This window comes from Schistocerca piceifrons, chromosome 4 (assembly GCF_021461385.2).
Source record: "Schistocerca piceifrons isolate TAMUIC-IGC-003096 chromosome 4, iqSchPice1.1, whole genome shotgun sequence".
Classification (NCBI taxonomy): Eukaryota; Metazoa; Arthropoda; class Insecta; order Orthoptera; family Acrididae; genus Schistocerca; species Schistocerca piceifrons.
Window position 1 is genome coordinate 123,074,399 of NC_060141.1, and position 21,287 is coordinate 123,095,685.

Consider the following 21,287-nt stretch of genomic DNA (forward strand, 5'->3'; position numbering starts at 1 on the left):
ATTCTCGCGGTCGTGAGATCCGAAGTGAGCGCGCTACATGGGATCCATTTTCTCGAGATCCGATGCACATAGAGACCTCCTCCCAAATCTAAACAAAAATTCAGCATGTTAGCTAAATTTCATACGCAGCAACATATGGTATAATACGCACCAAACGCAAAATCACAGCGACCTCTAATTGTCGTTGCAACCTTTTTGAGTTTTGCGTAGTGTCTTACTAAAATGTGTACATCACAATAAGAACGGTCATTAGCGAGTTGATGAGCACTTCGTCACGAACCTGACATATAACGCTACAAGTAAGGCAAAAATCATATATTTTCAGTGAATAGTTTCTGTAAAATCGTTAGAGAAAGATAACAAGTTGGGCGCGCTTCGGTTCTGTCAGCGCGGAGCGTCGTCAGCCGGAGAGTGCGAAGTGTGGTGTACGCATCGCAATACGCACTGCACCCGCGCGACCTGTGCGTAACGCGCGTGTCGCGCTGTAGTGTCGTGTCACGTCAACGTGCTATACGCGTCTCAATTCGCGCCTAGCTAAGCCTCAGCAGTGGAGGATGGATTTGTGGACCTCGGATAGCACTTAGACACACAGCCCAACGACTCGTTTAGATCCACGAACATAATCACTGTAACATCAAACAGTTATGCTGTGTAGGATGGTCCAACGATTCCAAGTTTCAGCTGTGTCGAACTCCTGAATAATTGAGAATAATGCTTATGCTCAGTGTTAAGGATTCTGTGTGTCAACAAGGCTGTCTCGTAGCAGGTGGTGGCTTAGTAGTGCTCTGCGATTTCTAATGATCACCTTCAAGCCTCATTGCCTGACTGCTTAACCGAACGGCAGATGCGCAGTGTGTGGACATTCTTGCAGACAGTCTGCAAATCTTTTTGGCATTGGAGTACCCCGAAGGAGACGCCAAATTTCAACAGGACAACCTGACATTTCAGAAATCTTTCGTCGCACGCAGTTGGCCTGATGAACACTTCAGTAAAGTTATGGGGATAATAGGTTTGTTTATAAATAAATAATTCTTCTGCTACCAGTCACGATTTTCTTTATTTTACTATTTGCACGACGCGTTTCGAGAAATAATTCCCATTTTCAAGTGCGTTTTTATGATGTGTGTTAAGCCATTTCTTTTGATGTTGTCAGTGTGTGTGAGTCTGCTTCGTTTTGTTGACTTTTACTGTAATACATAAGAAACGCGATTTTTTAGTTGGGTATCAGTATTTTCTGTGAGGTTAGTGGCTAAGGTTTGAGAACAATTTGTACTTACAATTTTCTAATGGTCCATTGAAAATGGGAATTATTTCTCGAAACGCGTCGTGCAAATAGTAAAATAAAGAAAATCGTGACTGGTAGCAGAAGAATTATTTATTTATAAACAAACCTATTGTATCTACAGTCGCAGGCTTTCAAAAACCATTTATAATGGACAAAATCAGATTATGGGCATAGTTTCACCCCAGGGAAAACCCAAACATATTCTAGAATTTATGTTTTGCTGCCCATACGCATTTACTGAATGCACAACAAACTGTTCAACAAGAACTGCAGTTGCGACTCCAAGATGCTTGGATATGTCTACAGAACATATCCAACACCGCCTTGTACAGTCTCTAAGGCGCAGTAATATTTTGAGACATTGCCTATATACTGACAACGGGAGGCCACAACGTTTGGATTGCGGATTTACTGTAAACTCCGTACACTCGTAGTACTCCATGAGGACAACAAAATGTGTAAACAGCAGCGCGTTCTTCTCAAGCGTTATTGAGAAAATCGCAAGATAATTTCTGTCGTCAAATATGTGCCTGTGCTTGGCCGTTATTATTACAAAGCGGCGGCCGTTAGTAACACGAAGCGGCGGCAGCTGGGTGGTGCCGGCACGGTAGCTCAGCGTGTTCGGCCAGAGGCTTTAGCTACCCTCTGTAGTAACAAACTGTGTGAATGATTTACAAAAGACCTGAACTGGTGTCATCGGACGTCCGCCGCGAACAAATTCAACGAACAATATCGAACAAAATGAGATTAAAAAAAATGTGTTTAGCGTCCAAGCCCCGTAATCGTACGTAGTTGGTAGCTGGATCGAGTCTCATTGGTTACCTTCCTTTTTTTTTTACAACACAGTCTACAAATTTTTATTATCAAAAATAATATAATATTCATAACTACCGACTAGTAAACGACCAAACGCGTAAGTAGTAGTAGTATGGTATTCTGCCTTACGGTAGGTCTTGTCATGGGTTAAGCCTCTTCCACTTTTGTCTGTCCGAAGCCAGTCTTTTCATTTCCGAATATTTGTCTCCTTTGATATTGTCCAGCATTTGATATCTTCTTCTTCCTCTTCCCCTTTTTCCCTCCACCATTCCTCCTATTCCTTCCTTCAATAAACAGTCCCTCCTCAAACAATGTCCAATCCAGTACTGTTTTCTCTTTCTGATAACTTTCAGCATGTTTATTTCTTCTCCAACTCTTCTTAATACTTCTTCATTCCTTACTCCGTCTTCCCATTTCACTTTTTCCAGTCTTCTCCATATCCACATCTCTAGAGCCTCCAATCTTCTTTCACCTTCCTTCCTCAATGTCCAGGTCTTCGCACCATATAAACCACATAAACGCATAAAGTGATACTGAAAATGTTTGCTTGTCCGTGATTTGAGAAATTCCTTATACCTGGAAGCAGCCCGAAACTACTTGTTACCTGCAAGTTTTGACTGCCACAGACAGCTGTCGAAAGGCGTACAACTAATCGTCGCTTTCAACATTTCGAGTACAAGCTGCAGGATGGTATTTTTCGTAAAAACATGGAAAACATAAAGTTAAACGGCACCAGCTGCATTGAATAAATGCTATGTTTCCACGTACGCAAGGTCTTTTGAGGTTTTCCATGGAAAAACAAACCTCGCAAACATTTTTAAAAACCTCTCTTTCATCCGATAATTTGGAAGCAAACCTTGCATAACACAGCATTTCCTTAAATATCGGAGCTGATAATTGGTCATATATACCGAGCGAGGTGGCGCAGTGGTTCGCACACTGGACTCGCATTCGCGAGGACGACGGTTCAATCCCGCGTCCGGCCATCCTGATTTAGGTTTTCCGTGATTTCCCTAAATCGCTCCAGGTAAATGCCGGGATGGTTCATGTGAAAGGGCACGGCCGACTTCCTTCCCTGTCCTTCCGTAATCCGATGAGACCGATGACCTCGCTGCCTCGCTGTTTGGTCTCTTCCCCTAACCAACCATATAGGTTGGTTGGTTGGTTTAAGGATTAAAGGGACCAAACTGCAGAGGTCATCGGTCCCATATAGTATCGAGTGCATTTTAATAGCGTCTTCACGAGAAGCAATTTCTCGTTCTCTTTCGATTAAATAAAAACAATTTTGAAGATGTTCCCCTACGCTCTGTAAAGAAGCATGGGACTTCATTTCATTTCCATTTCAATGAAATGTTTAACTTGCCTGTAGAAATAAACATCGCACGATTGGCAAATTGGCGTGCATTTCGGAGGTACGACTTTCACCGTAAATGTTCCAAGTCCTTCGTCATCGGAGAAAATTTCGTCGTACAAACCAGGATTCGTCTGACCTCCCAAGAATCTATTATTAATAAGAATTTTTCTTTCTTCGCGTAGGGAAGCATGACACTAGACAAAAATGAACAATATAATTGCGTGGTAAGTTACCCGGATTTCGAACTCGTTACGACGACATTCGGAAGATCTTTCATTAATTTGTCAACGGTGTTCTGAACCTTTGGTCCAAAGTTCCCCGCGGCTTCTCGCAAACAAAGAAACACGTGTGGCAATAATTCGTCACCCAAATGTTATCGCATGTTGTGCCGTGTGCGAGTGTGTCACCTTATTCATGTCGAGCCTTCTGACAAACACGGTCATCGAATTTCTTTCGGCGAGAGTTCTGTTGTATGTGGACTGGTAGTGGCAACCTGTCTGGTCTGTACTGATAAAAAAATTTTTTTCGAAATTCCGGATGACTGTCCTCGTCTGCAATTGAAACTTTCTCGCGGCTTCCAGCGTTTCTTCCGCAGACACACATTCCCTCAATCTCACATACTGCGTGATCTTCCTCTGCCGTAATCTGAATTATTTTATCCATGAAAGCGATGCTTTGAAGATGAAGTGCTCCGATTGGAATTGGCCTGCAGCAGCCAGAGCCCACTGCTGTAGGTTTCAGGTTGTTACCTGAAAAGTAAAATCAAAGTTTCATTTTATTAGTATAATTATTTCTTCGAATTAGGTTGTTGAAGATATAGAAAATTAGATGCAGAGTGATAAAAATGAACACTTACTTGCTGGTAAGTTTGGCGAGGCTCCACTAAACGGTCATAGGTCCACGAATCAATTATCGAATATCTATCGATCGTTGATACTCCAGATTTTATGTTTTCTTCCAAACTCTTCAATTCGTCTTTTCTTCTCAATCTTCTAGACTCTTTCATCTGGAGAGTTCGAAGACTCCATTTGCGGTGTTCTTTCGCCACTTTAACAATTTTTATTTTGGTCCCCAACGGAACATAATCGCCTTTTGACGCCTTTTCTGCTGTCTCATAATTTTCATCGTCGGACGAACTTTCTTCGACTTCACGGAATTGATCTTCTTTGTCTACTTCATCAAAATGTATAAGGTCCTCGTCAATGATGAGTATTTCTTCTCCTAGTATTTCCATGGTAGCCCGATACTGTTCTTCTCCAATCACCACTGCATCGGCAGAAATCGTTGCTGATGCTTCTGTATCAATGACGTCCGCTTCTTGAAGAAGACTCTCACAATATACTAACGCATCTTTCAAACGACGTTTCGCAGCTGCACTATGGATTGAATATTCATGACATTCCTCGTCCGCAGTTCTCGACGAAACGGGTGTCACTTCCATTTTTCTGGTCACGATGTAAGGTTTTATACTTCACGAACAATTCGTACGTACGTTATTTCTTTCTGCTACATAAGCAAGGTCTCACCGCTGTGCGAGTTAACCGTCGAATTATACCCATTCTACCCCGGTTCGAGCCTGGCCCTCCCCTCGTTGGTCGTTTACTAGTCGGTAGTTATGAATATTATACTATTTGTGATAATAAAACTTTGTAGACTGCCAAATAACCTATTATTGCGGGGCTTGGACACTAACCACTCAGCCGCCGCCGCTTCGCGTTACCAACAGCCGCCACTTTGTGATAGTAACGGCCACGCACAGATATATATTTGACGACCGAAATTATCTTGCGATTTTCTCAATAACACTTGAGAAGTACGCGCTACTGCTTACACATTTTCTTGTCCTCATGGAGTACTACGTGTGTACGAACTTCGCAGTAAATCTGCGTTCGAAACGTCATGGCCTCCCCTTGTGTGTAATTCAGCTGCCCCTACCGATAACTTTGATGCAACCTGCCACATTTTCATAAATCATGTAATATTCATTTTCTCTCTCTCGCTACTCGCAAACTACAGACACAATGAATAGGACCTTTCTATAGGAGACATTGAACAGGACCCTTCTATAGCGCCGGCCGGGGTGGCCGAGCGGTTCTAGGCGCTACAGTCTGGAACCGCGCAACCGCTACGGTCGCAGGTTCGAGTCCTGCCTTGGGCATGGGTGTGTGTGATGTCCTTAGGTTAGTTAGGTTTAAGTTGTTCTAAGTTCTAGGGGACTGATGACCTCAGAAGTTAAGTCCCATAATGCTCAGAGCCATTTGAACCATTTGAACCTTCTATAGGAAACATAATGCAGTTAAATTGTTTACTGAGGTACGTTTTCGCTAGAGGCCACGGTTTTCAACATATTTAAGGAAAGCGCGTTTCAGTGTCACTTGTACATGTTTCTCTTGAGAAATTCGAAAACTGCTGCCTCTAGCGAAACCTTATCCCGGTACAAAATTTAAATTTCCTACAAAAAGTTCCAGTTCGTATTTTCCGTAGTACTATTACAGGGTGTTTCAAAAATGACCGGTATATTTGAAACGGCAATAAAAACTAAACGAGCAGCGATAGAAATACACCGTTTGTTGCAATATGCTTGGGACAACAGTACATTTTCAGGCAGACAAACTTTCGAAATTACATTAGTTACAATTTTCAACAACAGATGGCGCTGCGGTCTGGGAAACTCTATAGTACGATATTTTCCACATATCCACCACGCGTAGCAATAATATGGCGTAGTCTCTGAATGAAATTACCCGAAACCTTTGACAACGTGTCTGGCGGAATGGCTTCACATGCAGATGGGATGTACTGCTTCAGCTGTTCAATTGTTTCTGGATTCTGGCGGTACACCTGGTCTTTCAAGTGTCCCCACAGAAAGAAGTCACAGGGGTTCATGTCTGGCGAATAGGGAGGCCAATTCACGCCGCCTCCTGTATGTTTCGGATTGCCCAAAGCAATCACACGATCATCGAAATATTCATTCAGGAAATTAAAGACGTCGGCCGTGCGATGTGGCCGGGCACCATCTTACATAAACCACGAGGTGTTCGCAGTGTCGTCTAAAGCAGTTTGTACCGCCACAAATTCACAAAGAATGTCCAGATAGCGTGATGCAGTAATCGTTTCGGATCGGAAAAATGGGCCAATGATCCCTTTGGAAGAAATGGCGGCCCAGACCAGTACTTTTTGAGGATGCAGGGACGATGGGACTGCAACATGGGGCTTTTCGGTTCCCCATATGTGCCAGTTCTGTTTATTGACGAAGCCGTCCAGGTAAAAATAAGCTTCGTCAGTAAACCAAATGCTGCCCACATGCATATCGCCGTCATCAATCCTGTGCACTATATCGTTAGCGAATGTCTCTCGTGCAGCAATGGTAGCGGCGCTGAGGGGTTGCCGCGTTTGAATTTTGTATGGATCGAGGTGTAAACTCTGGCGCATGAGACGATACGTGGACGTTGGCGTCATTTGGACCGCAGCTGCAACACGGCGAACGGAAACCCGAGGCCGCTGTTGGATCACCTGCTGCACTAGCTGCGCGTTGCCCTCTGTGGTTGCCGTACGCGGTCGCCCTACCTTTCCAGCACGTTCATCCGTCATGTTCCCAGTCCGTTGAAATTTTTCAAACAGACCCTTTATTGTATCGCTTTTCGGTCCTTTGGTTACATTAAACCTCCGTTGAAAACTTCGTCTTGTTGGAACAACACTGTGTTCTAGGCGGTGGAATTCCAACACCAGAAAAATCCTCTGTTCTAAGGAATAAACCATGTTGTCTACAGCACACTTGTACGTTGTGAACAGCACACGCTTACAGCAGAAAGACGACGTACAGAATGGCGCACCCACAGACTGCGTTGTCTTCTATAACTTTCACATCACTTGCAGCGCATCTGTTGTTGAAAATTGTAACTACTGTAATTTCGAAAGTTTGTCCGCCTGAAAATGTACTGTTGCCCCAAGCATATTGCAACAAACGGTGTATTTCTATCGCAGCTCGTTTAGTTTTTATTGCCGTTTCAAATATACCGGTCATTTTTGAAACACCCTGTAGTTTGCACATAGCAAGTCAGAGAATATGAAAATCCTGTGTATGGTATTTGAAGGTGTTGCGGAATGTATAAAACCTATGAGTAGGTGTAGCTGAATCACCTCGTATACAAGGTGAACTAAGATTATCATCCAATATTCAACAGTTGTGCTTCCCAATCAGTGCAGGGGCTAGAGTTCTGGTTTAAAATACTCGAGTTTGAGAGTTCGATTCCGAGTACAGGTGAAATTATTTTAATTTTTTTGTTTTCCAGTTTTGATCAATCTAATAATGCTGTAACATGGACCGCTTGTTAAACACATATCCTAAAACCATATTTTTTAAGAGTTTAATATGCCAACAACAGTGAGGCACGTCAGAAAAATTCAGTCAATGATTACATACTCCCACATTGATTGGTAATGTGTGATAACGGCTCCTTACAACTATAGTGTGGGGAATCTCATCCCATATGTAACTATTGCGACTAATCGGTATTCTGTCTCTGTCGAAAGAGGCTTTATCCGTGAAAAGTACATACGCAAAAAAGTACGGCTCGACCATAAGGTACTGAAAGAACCACTGGCTGAACATGACACAACATCCGGAGCCAGCAGGAGTCAAAGAATACATTTTCTGTGGATGATGCGGGTGTAGCAACATTTCCCGTTATACTCGCCACACAGTACCCTGCGAAACTTTCATTTCATGTGCAACTGATCAGGTGCTAATTGCAGGCACCTCATCTACTCCAACAAGCACTGCATCTTCTAAGTAGCTAGTCCACGTAGTTCGTTGTCCGCCACATTCACTGATTTGTAATACATATTGCCCTCTTTCACTTAATGGTTAGAACCGTCTTGGAAACATGGTTCTACGCTGATATTTGGTCCTGTACAACCTTTCCGCTTTTCTGCTGGTTCCATTTGCTTGCCCATACACGAAAATCATGTTAGCACGCCGGCCGCGGTGGCCGAGCGGTTCTAGGCGCTTCAGTCCGGAACCGCGTGACTGCTACGGTCGCAGGTTCGAACCCTGCCTCGGGCATGGATGTGTGTGATGTCCTTAGGTTAGTTAGGTTTAAGTAGTTCTAAGTTCTAGGGGACTGATGACCTCAGATGTTAAGTCCCATAGTGCTCAGAGCCATTTGAACCATTTTTTGATGTTAGTACCTGAACTTATAAACACAGACTACAGTCTACTACAGTTCAGACATTGTATTCCATGATTGGTCATGTCCGTCCACAGTACGCCATTTGCATTGGACTCGTCAAGTTATTAATTCAACATGTACAACTAAGTGGTCATCCGTATTTTCTACCTTCCAGTCTTAGCAACAATGGTAGCTGTACAAGTATTCCACTGTCAGAGAGCAGTATCAAACGATTTTCGCTTACAAATTTCGATTCGGTCGTTTCCACACCAGGGTCCTTTACCTCAGATTGACACATTTACCCTTCTCTATCTCCTCTGAAAATTTATTCCACCATCACGGAATCACCATGAGGACTTCGGCATACTCGCGAAATCACTGTTACATATGATTTCTCCCCATTAAGGAGGACGTTTTAAGTTATATCCGCAGGTTCTGTATCAAGTCCAAAAGCTGTTCCAAAATACCCCAAACTACCGCTCCCTTCACTAAGCGTACTGCGCTCGACCTTGTGTGGAACTGCGCTCCACGGGAACAAACGACCAGATTTGTCTACTTACAGTCCAGTAGAGACAGATCCGTCATTTGAACAACGTTTTGAGGTGTGATGCCATGAGCCGTAGGTCTTCAAACATCGTCCTCATGAGTCGAAATTCGTCCATTTTATTAACGCTGGTATATAAACGACTAGAACAACTTATAGAAACATTTTTTCCATTTCCTCTGCAGTTTACCCTAGTTTAGAGCACAATTTTGGATACACTCATTGTCCTCACAGATTAGCCGTTGGTAAGCAATAATCGCAAGAATAGCCGTTGGTAAGCAATAATCGCAAGAAACCGTAATAGAACTGCGAAGATATAAACTGCACAGCTTCCATTGGCACCACTTTCTGTACTGATGTAGGATGCACATATGGTGGCACATATGTTTTTTTCCTTGCACTCATTGTCGTTCTGGGAACATTAGGGCAGTACATGAAACAATAGTGGTTTTTTTCTTATTCTGTGATAGAGTCTGTCAGTTAGTGCAGGATCATAGCCATTGTTATAGAGAAATATTTTATTATTATGTTTTCAATTTGTTGATCTGGGGAAGTCACAGGAAACTTTTGCCTATTAGTGTAGCAAGGATCTGAAATACGTCATATTGTGTTGGGTGGGTCGACATGGTCAACTGTCAATGCTGACAATTGTTGTCGTAGGTTTTCTAAATATAAATTGATGTTTAGAGTTTCCTTAGATCAAGGAACTTTATGCTTTTATTCCTTTAGGCCCAAATCTTAACATAAGATTTTTAAGTAGTTTGTTGAGGTCTGACGCTTCTATTCAAATGTCTGTATCTTCAAAAATCACGAGTGTATCAACTACACAGTGTATGCAGTAGTTGATTTTCTTTGTTCCATGTCGATTAGTTGAGACATTTCGTGCTGGAGATCAAGTGGAAAGAAGTGGGTTTAGATACTGCGGCAATGAATACCGCAATAGGTATTTCATTTGAAGTGGAATGCAAATATCTAAAAAGAGCACAGACGTCGGATGGCAAACATAATTCAAAGAAAAGTAACTGCGAAGAGGCCTTGTGTTACACAACAAATACTTCGGTTGATTGATGAAAGAACTTCAAAAAAATTCAACAAAAACAGGAATGCGACGGTATGTCAGCTAGGAATGTAATAAATGGCGAAGTGGGTGCTGGAAAGAAATCGAATAAAGAAAGGGCATCAATAGGACTGATTCAGTGTACAGAAAAATAAAAACAACCTTCGATGAGACGAAAAGTATAGGCATCAACATTAAGAGAGAAATAGGAGTTCCTATATTGAACGTAAAGGAGAGCGCGGATTGGTGGAAGTAGCACATTGAACGCGTGTACGAGGGGAAGGGACAAATCATGTGATAGAGGTAGGCGCTTGTGTTGAAGTGGAAGGTTGTCTTGTATTAGTGTCAGAGTTTATCCCTCCAAATACCGAATATTATTTGTTACTCAATACCACTGGAGGCTCTAATGACCCCAATAGAATCAAACTTTTATTAAGGATAATTTTCATAAGTGTTGAATACAGTCAATTTTCTTATATTTTTCCCTATTCTAAAACTTGACGACAGTTGCATGAGCATAAATGAAAATGTAATTATCTTTAATTATCTATTTCAGTAACAGGAATTAACGACTCTTGTGAAACTACAAATATTTTTGATTAAATTTGAAAGTGACGATTATGAGACATTGCATTTAAGGCAAAAAAAATTCCAGGTGATTTTTACGTAGAGGATCTTCACATTTAAACGCTTTTCAGTGCATTTTCTGACCACAAATCTTTCTTATATGTGGTGTTGATAAAAGTACTGCGGAACTAATATTGTCTAGCTTTTTACAACGAGGTGGTTTTCTAGTTGTACGAGGAAACCCAGTCTCCAGCAGTTAGTATTTTCTGCCCAGCGTACGTTCTAACTAGCTTGTCCATTGTGTCTCTTCCTGACTTTGTTTCATTATAATCCAGTGTCATTATTGTCTTGTATTCTTTATGATCTTCTCCTTCCTTCCTTCCTTGAATGCAATGTACTTAGCAATGTTACAACTTTATCAGTTTTTAGACAATACGAAACAATTGATGCATGCTCTTGAAACCCAAATATGGATGAATATTTGACTCAACATTGGTTCTGAGTGAAATTTTCAGGTAGTCCTCCCTTGTTGCTTTCTAACTGTTCTTAAAAGTCTGTTATCGATTTGCAAAAATTCTATCGCCAAATTAGGACTTGTGAAAAAATTTTCAACTTTTTTTTTCTGTAATTGTTTTCTATGCCTTTTACCTCTTCCTTGACCAATTTCACGTGATTCATTTTCTTGTCGACCAGTGTTTGAGAATGTAATACGTTGCACTAACACATACAGCCCATAACTTCAACCCGCATTTTTCTAGTTTTGATGGAATATATTGCTATCCACCCCCAAATTTCGCAAGTTGTTCGTCGCCTGCTACGTTGCTGCTAGAAACATGAGTGTCTTGCAATGTCGACTCACATTTCACTTATTTCTCTGATGGGTACCAGCCTTTCATCAGCACAGTTGCGACGTCTTGCATCTGAGTCTTCAAATCCAATGCATATCTCAATTCGGGTAAAGCGATTTGTAGCCATTGCACCACAAAATATGAGTGTACCATCTTTTTGTGTTTCAAAGGTGTTTAATTGCTTCATTGTGAACGTTAGACGCAGCTGCTATCATCAAAGTATGTCAGTACAGCGGCAGTTATTAGTCTACTTCTACTACTATAAATTCCTCTTTGTTAGTGCACTAGGGGTAAGAAATGAAACACTAATTCTATGTTGCCCACATGTTTTACTGGGAATTTTGTTGGGCTTGGTTTTGCTCGCTTTATGTTTTATCTTTCCTATCTTTCACAATTTTTTGTCAACTCCTGTTTGTGCCACATTTATTCTTTGTTTTTTAATCTACAGGAAATAGATAGAAAAGTATATTGTGACATTAAAAATTACTGCATGAATATAGTATCTTATAGCACAATACAAATTTACCTGTCAAAGTATGTGTCACTCCCTTTGCAGGCTGGATGTTTGCACTGCCCAAATCTTCTTGCTAATTTCAGTCTGATTGAGGAATATTCTCTTCTAAGACGTCTATTTCACCATTATTACATTAGTCATCAGAATCTATATCGCTAATATCACTATTTGATTCTCCAGAGAGGATTATCTTGATGTAATGCATCGAGGACTTTCTTTCCGGAAAGATGACATGTTCAACTAAACGCAGCGGACACAGAAGTAGTCTCCACAAGCATGTAAAGAATAAATTCGGTAAATGAAGTCCTGTCAACGATCGTACTTGCCAACAATATTTCCAATAATGTAACAAAGCAAGTACAGCAACAATTATAGATTGTAAAACAACATTAATGTATTTTAGAACTCAAAGAGAGAAGTGGGGTTGCATATGACCCCAGTAGTGTCCAGTGGTGACTTTCTACAAAACTAGATATATTCAACAGTTATGTAATGCGGTGTGAAACTATTACTTATAACTGGTAATGTCCAACTTTCCGTAATTTTGAAGTATGGAGTACAAGATTTAGTTTCGAGAAAATTAACTTATTGGGTCAATAGAGACCCCATTGTGTTTGAAGGGTTAAAAGAGGTTTGCAAAACTTGTAATAATGTGGAATGCTTAGACGAGCCTCCTTTGGACCTTCTAAAACCATTGAGGGAAGTAGCAATCAAACTATTATTAGAATTGTTTCACAGGGTCTGGAGACATTCCATCAGCCTTTCGCAACAATATCTTCTGCACACTCTCCAAATGGCAAGTGAATATACGTGTGACAAAGATTGGACAATCAACTTAGTAGCAGATGCTTCCAAGTTGATGAAAAGAATGATATACAGAAGAATGAAATAAGAAACTAAGGAACAGTTAGATGACGATCATTTCACCTTTAGGAAAGGGAAAGACACCAGAGAGGTAGTTCTGTTGATACACTTGATAACGGAACCAACGAAAATTCAGGTACCCTTCGCGATGCACCATCTTGTGGCTTGTGGAGTGTGTATGTACATATCGATGTAGGTGTATTGTTGAATCTATACATCAAAGGAAGAATGTCAGAAATAGAAGAAAGATCCAGGGATGATTTATATTCAGAGTGAAAGGATATAAAAGTTAATATTCTTGAATTTATTGCTATCTTGACTATGGAGTGACAATTAACTTAAGAAAGATGAAAGTAATGAGCAGCAGTAGAAATGTGATCTGCAATGAACTTAACATCAGTATTGGAAACCTTGAAGTAAGCGATTTGAAGGATTTTTGTTATCTGGGGAGCAAAATGGTACGTGACGGACGAAGCAACGACGACAGAAAAAGCAGACTAGCATAGGCCAAGAAGGCAATCCTCACCAAAAGAACTCTGCTGGTATCAGGTATCAAGCATAATATTTTAGGAAGAAATTTTTGAGTCTGTAAGCAAGGGGAACGGTATTGTATCACAGAAAATCATGGACTGTGGGAAAATTGTAAAAGAAGAGAATCGAAGTGTGTTGGAGATATGGTGGTGTAGAAGGATGGTGAAAATTAAATAGACTGATAGTGTAAGTAATGCGGAAGATCTGCACAGAAACAGCGACGAGAGGGTATGTGGTAAACACTGGCTAGAAGAGAAGCTGGGATTATAAGACATGGGTTTAGATATCATGATATAAGTTTTGTGATACTTGATACAGCTTTAGAGGCTAAGAGCTATAAGCGAATACATTCAACAAATAACTGATAAGATGGGTGCAATTGTTACTCTGATCTGAAGAGGTTGAAACAGGAGAGGATTTCGTGGCGGGCCACATCAGGAGAGTCAAAAGAGTGACGAATTAAAAAAAATGAAGGGCAATATAACAACAAACCAGTTTTCAAGACTTAAAACAAATCCTGTCAAATGGTCTTATGCGTATGATTCGCTAGAAGTAGAAGTTTCCTTGTCTGGACTCACGGAGTCGTGGGCTACTGAATGTAACAACCGTATTTATTTGGTAACTGCTGGAATTTAGCTGAATGCTCACTAGTATGCAGTGAGAACGGTAAACCCTGATGTCTACCCTTCATGACCAAAGTACCAAGTGGCTTATTCTAGTTTAGTGTTTCTCAATCCTTCTGAGGTCTTTACTCTGGAATGCAATCGGAGATTACTTAGTGCTTGCCCCGCATCCAGCCCCGATCCATCCCTTCCCCCACCATCAACAGTCTTATCGCCAGATAAATTTTAGAAAGAGAGAGAGAGAGAGAGAGAGAATAGAGAGAGAGAGAGAGAGAGAGAGAGAGAGAGAGAGAGAGCACTTAAGTTTTTAAAATGACGAAATATAAATGATATTTAGTTTTTGTATGTGTTTCATTAAAACGTGAACTAATGAGACAACGGCTACTGTTTATTTCTAACAACCTTTTTTTAAATAATGGTGAGGAAATTCGCAGTCAATTGCGAGTGCTACCTACAACTTCTCAGAAAAGAAAGCTGATGATTCACATTGAGGGCCGACACCTGTTACGTAACATGCTACCTCTGCAACCACTCCGTTCTCAAGCGATACTTGCTTTACTCACACCCTGCACCCCCATTTAAAATCAGCCAACTAAAAATGTGTGCAGTACAATTGATAAATCACTTGATTGCTGGATTCATTACTTCTGAACTTTCAGAAATCGGAAGACTTCAGTTTTCCGATGCTTTATGCTGTCCATGTCAGTAGTAATAAAAATAACAATAGTAATGCAATGCGTAATAGGCATTACACAGCAACTGTTGGTTTTTGCTGTCAATTAGGTCGTTTATTTGTTGTGAAGTGAATAATGAAGCAATTTCTGGTGCACTGCGAGAACTACCTGCAAGTCAGAGAAAGAATTTCTTTAGATATTTATGCACTTGTGACGTATCTCTCCAGTTTACTTCCATAGATATGTGGCATCAAACACAACATATGTGTGTAGCGCGTGAACTGTGTTTGTTGGTTGGTTAACTTCGGGGAGGGGTCATCAGTCCATCGGAATAGGGAAGGAAGTCTGCCGTGCCCTTTCAAAGGAGCCCTTCAGGCATTTGCCTGAAGCGATTTAGGGAAATCACGGAAAGCCTGTCAGGATGGCCGGTCGCGGGTTTGAACCGTCGTGCTCCCGAATGCGAGACCAGTGTGCTAACCACTGCGTCACCTCGCTCGGCGTGGACTGTGTGAGGAATGTGTTTTTCATGCATTCGTTTCACAAGGTTTAACACCCATCACCACTGCGCCAGGCGTTAATTGTTAGTATTCGAAAAAAAATGTAATCAGTTTTATAATCTTATGAAGCAGTGATACTGATCTTATAAAAAAATTTAGTTTCGTGACCGAAGCACAACTGAATCCTTTTGTTTTTACCCCTAAGGAAATTCCATTTTAGCCCTCGGGGGGTAATTACTTCCATGGTGGGAAACACTGTTGCAGTGAATATCACAACACCAGGCACAACAGTTTACGTCACGAACAGACCCTTGACGGGCCTATTCAGTCTCCTCGTTCGTCACTCGTAGAGCACGTCTGGGTGCGATGGCAAGACGTACATTTCCATACCATTCTGCAGCTAGCAATCTTCACATCTAGTGACGCGTATAGGCCAAGGACGACATGGTGGTCGGTCTGTAGCGTTAGTGTCCTCCGTGACCTGTTCGAGCGGAGTTTAATTTAGTTTTGTATGTGATGAATACATCTACAAAGTTCGATAAATATCCGACTGACACTTCAGGGTGTGGCACTGTTCTGTCTGTAACTGTATTAAACAACGTTCTCTAAGTTATATACACATATACGAGGGAGTTTGAAAAGTCCGGGCAAAGACCGAGAGATGGCACCACCGGCGCGTATCGAGGTCATGTTTAGTTAGTAGCATCTTGGGAAAGAAGGTACACCAATTTTCAGCCATATTGGTCTATTTATTTGTTTTTGGCATTCGTGTGAATGAAGGAAGTCGAGTGATTATCAAAAAATGGACGAAGAAGAATTTAGTGTCGTGATTAAACATTACTTTATGAAAGGCAAAGCTCCTCAGGAGACTAAAGAGAAGCTTGATAAACATTACGGTGACTGCACCTTCGATTAGAACAGTTCATAAGTGGTTTCAAAATTTTCGGAGCGGCCATATAGGCACAAGTGATGCTGAACGTTCTGAACGCCCTGTGGAGGTTACGACTCCAGATATCATTGATAAAACCATGATATAGTTATGGATGACAGAAGAGTTAAGTTGCGTGAGACTGCTAGTGCTGTGGGCATCTCGAATGAACGGGTATATAATACTCTGCATAAACATTTGGACATGAGAAAGCTATCCGCAAGACGGGTTCCGCGACTGCTTATGCTTGACCAAAAACGGAATTGTGTGAAGTGTTGCAAGGATGGTTTGCAGCTGCTCAGGAAGAATCCGCAGGACTTTAAGCGTCGTTTCGTCACTGTGGATGAAACATGGATACATAACTATACTCCTGAGACCAAACAACAATCTAAACAATGGGTTAACAAGGGAGAATCTGCAGCAAAAAAGGCGAAGACCATTCCTTCGGCCGGAAAGGTTATGGCGACTCTTTTGGGATTCGCAAGGGATAATCCTCATCGACTACCTGGAAAAGGGTAAAACTATTGCAAGTGTATATTGTTCATGTTATTGTACCGTTTGAAAACCGAGATGCAAGAAAAACGCCGGCGATTGGAACGCAAAGTATCCTTTTCCATCACGACAATGCGCCAGCACACGCCTCAGCAGTTGTGATCGCAAAATTAATGGAAATAAGATTCCAACTCGTTTCACATGCCCCCTGTTCTCCAGGCTTGGCTCCCGCAGACTATTGTTTGTTTCTCGTTTTGAAGAGATGGCTGGCGAGACAAAGATTTTATTCAAATGAGGAGGTGATTGCAGCAACTAAAAGCTATTCTGCAGACTTGGACAATTGCTGTTATTCGGAAGGTATCAACAAATTAGAACAGCGTTGGACGAAGTGTATCAGTCTAAAAGGAGACTATGTCGAAAAATAAAAAAGTTTTTATTTTTGCACGGACTTTTCAAACGCCCTTCGTAAATAGGTGCTTCACCCAGTTAATGTCCAATGTGCTTTTCTGTCGAGCAAGCTCGAGGTCAAGTTAGATCTTTTGTTTCCGACCGTGACAGAATGTTGTTTAACCGTTTTTCTGCGTTGTCCTGAAAATGCGAAGAAGTATTTACAGTTACCTTGCGTGACACACTGTTCGCAGGTGGTATTCGCTGTGGTGTCGACAGGCCTGTTCTACGGCTGTTTCATCTCCGTCTCGCTGGACGGCGCCTTCTGCTCACTCATGATCTATGTGGCTGGCCACCTACGATTCCTCAACTTCATGGCAAGGAACATGTGCAGCGGCGAGCAGAATGGAAGCAGGAACAGGACTCCACCTGGTCGCCGTGTGACTCCCGCCACAGATCCCGAAGAGCAAATGAGGAGTCGCCTTCGAGAGTGCGTTCGCTATCACAATGATATTGAGAGGTCTGTCGGAAACTTCACTGCACCCCTTCACAATTTTTAAGCTCAGTCAAAAACTTCGCTCTTAGATTTCCAAGTGTTCGCACGTACCTTGTAGAGGTAGCGTAACTGGTTAAAAATATGCGCATTCAGTACTAGCTGAACAGTTTCTACGTAAATGGCACACCATAAGGTTTGACATTGCAACTTAAAACTGCGCTACTTGTATCTTCAGGGTCGCTAAAAAGCACACTTTTTCCTACTTTACAATCACTCATAAAATGTGAATATTTAAACTCTGTAGACTAAAGTTTCCATCGTCTAAGGGAATGGACAACAAATTCATTAAGGCATGGTTGCTTCAGAAAGGGTATCGTAGGGCCAATACTAACAATAATGAAAGAAAATTGAACTTCGTTGAAATTTAGAGTTTGTTTGACAGTTGTTCATTCCAAAATATTTTGACACATTAACGTCATTTCGCGTCGCATACTTACAATCCTATAACTAAATTAAACAAGCAGGTTAAATAAGGTTATCCGGAAACGCGTAAAGAACAAAGGAACCGCCAATACTCTCGTGAAAATTCCTCCAACTTTTTTTTAAAGTCATAGATGCTCCAATCAGTCCCTTGTTCTGCAACCAAAGCGCTGTAATTTGCTACGTAGATCTGTCTACTGCAAAACCTCCATCTATACCACACGTGAAGACATTATTACTGTTTTCTGATTTCTCACATGTACTAAAAACACACTATTTTCATCCCAAAACACCGTTTCTCTCATTTTTCATTTTCTCATGGTGTCTGATTTATCCGCCGGTTTTGTGAATCTTAATTTAGCTGCTGCGTATATCGTAAATTCGGCTTCAGCTGGGCGTGAGAAAGCTATCGGACGTTATCGGGAAAAGGAGTACTTGCTGGTACGGTAACTGTTGCGTGCACGTGTGGTTTTCCGTGTTTTGTGAACGACGTCTGGTGATGTGCACAGAAAAGATAGTCTGAACAAGAATCCATTTCTTAAGTTACGAATCGTTTGCAATACCAGTCGCCTTCGTAACAGTGGAATGGAAGTCAGCAATGAATAAAGATGTAAAGTCCAGAAAACATGAATATCTGAACATAATTATGTGTTTAAAATTCAAGGACGAATTGAAATACAATACTTTCTTTCGCTAGTAAGTTATTAATTAATGTTTTCTGAACTATGTACAATGTTTTTCTACGTGTTCTAGAAGCGAGAGAAACGGATAATGGTTATACTGCAATATTTGCTAGACATGGAAGTCTATTGTTCTAGTGAATTATCATACGTTGGTGTAGCTGACACTCCAGTAGCTTTTCGCAACATCAGGTAGGAACGAAGGTTTGTTCAATAGAGCAGCTTCTTATTTATGCATGTTCCAGCATAATTATCTCCCCGAATATAGTCACGTGTCTTATTTATTTGAAATTGACCAAAGAAAATCGTCCTGAAATCGCGGTGAAACTTTGAATACCAGGATATGTAGCCTCAGAGACATAGCCCAATATGCCCAATAGCCTCTCTCCGAAATACCGATTAGTGCGATCAGGGTGACTGGCTCTAATTACAGTTGAAACGTACCCTTTGAACAATTCTTACACGACTGTGCTTAACCTGACACACAATACTTTGTTAGCGCAACGCAATCTGACTTTCAAAATTCCCTACAAAAGAATGGCCCTGACTAACATTAAACTATACCTTTCACAAATCACTTACCTCACAAAAACCTTCGCTGCTCAAGCTACTGCAATACAGCAAGCGCCACTACTGCCAGCTAAATAAAAGATTCAAACTACTGAAGGCACTAACTACTGATAGGGATAGTTAGCAAATGAAAGATATTAATAGAGAACAAACAATGTATTTACCTTAATATCATCACAAGTCATAATATATATATCAGTTCATGACAAATTACAAATCTCCGCCATCTCTCTCCCCACATTCACCACTGCTGGCGGCTCACCTCCAACTGCGCAACGCTACGCGCTGTTCACAGCCAGCTGCCGCTGCCCAACACTACAATGGCAGACAACAATGCAAACTAGCCACAGACTGCACACAGCACAGCCAGTGATTTTCATATTGAGCGCTACGTAACGTTGCCAATAAGAAAACATAAACAGCCTACTTACATAGAGAAAACATAAACAGCCTACTTACATAGAGAAAACATAAACAGCCTACTTACATAGCCCCCATGCTCCCCACAAAAATTTTTACAAATTGGGTTGGGCAGTGGCCAATACAGATTTGAAAAAAATTTTTCATAATTACAATAACAAAGAAATCAAAGGCACACACTTATTGATACATTGTTGGTCAAAAGCTAAAAATTTCTCACAGTCCATAAAGACAGTCCACATTGTTCATCACAGTGAAACTGCCGTTTCTTTTCTCAAAGTCTGAGCAGTAAAAGACAATGCACACAGAAGTAGTGGATTTCCATGCAGTCTTGAAGAAGTAGTGTTGTCCTTCCAATGGAAAGACAGTGCTGACTCTTGACATGCTGACAGGTAATGGGCCACAATGGAGCAAACCCACAGCAGAGTCATTCGAAGTTTTGAAGAATATTGGTAGGTAGGTCATCACAGAGCAGACCCACTGTAGTCCTGGTAGAGATTACGATATTGGTGGGCCACCAGAGGTGCAGACCCACTGCAGTCCTTGTAGAGATAATGGTATTGGTGGGCCACCAGAGGTGCAGACCCACTGCAGTCCTTGTAGAAATAGCCAGCAGCCATCTGTTGTGACTGTGCAGGTGCACAATCACCATTGAAGAGTCTTGCGGATAATATAGCAAGTCCATAAACCACCACTTGTGCACTCACAAAGTTTCTGGAATTGTCCTTAGAACCAGCAATGCTGTTATCCAGTCCCTTGCTGAATTATAAACACACGTGCCAACACTAACAGTCCCAACTTCTCACATATTGTCCATATACTATGACCAACAGAAACGTGTGCAGTGAAATGTAACTTACAAGTTAATAATAAGATGATCTGGTGTCAATTACAATTTTATAAATTTACAACATGAAAATACAATTACAAAGGTACAAAATACATCATTAAAGAACATAATAATACAGATAACATTTGTAGTACAGGCTTTACAAAAGAATAGAAATAAACATATACATCAGTGGAATTATGACATGAGTACATACATAAAGGATCACAATAACTTTCGAAACATCAACTTCACACATGAGCATTAAACAGAACGGAATTAACAATATCTAACATCTTTACAAAGTAAATAACATATTATTAATGCCAATTATATTCGAGGATAACAGTATTCCTCATCATAGTGAATGTAGCTTAATATTAAAAGAGAGAAAAATTCTATGAAACTGTACACAGAGACAGGAAGAAAACAAATACTCAAGGGTACACAAACACATAGTGGGATAACACCAATAGGAAAGGACAGGGTTCGTTTTCAGTGTAACATTTGGTACTGCAGTCCAACCCAAAACTTCATATATCTTTCCTCTTATTTCATCCTCTGTTTCCACAAAAAAAAATTCTATCTAAGCATGCTTTCTGTATTTATATGTTCACACATTTCTTACCTCAACATTTATTTCCAAGAAAATCCTACCTA

The 21,287-nt window shown here is 41.0% G+C and overlaps 1 protein-coding gene across 1 annotated transcript in view; it reads left to right on the plus strand.

The window, feature by feature from the left end:
• The window catches only part of LOC124795653 (odorant receptor 2a-like), a 97,051-nt gene that overhangs the window by 32,614 nt on the left and 43,150 nt on the right, over positions 1-21,287 (plus strand). Inside the window, exon 4 of the mRNA XM_047259727.1 lies at positions 17,407-17,672. Within this exon, the coding sequence (XP_047115683.1) occupies positions 17,407-17,672 (266 nt within the window). The remainder of the gene's footprint in view (positions 1-17,406; positions 17,673-21,287) is intronic.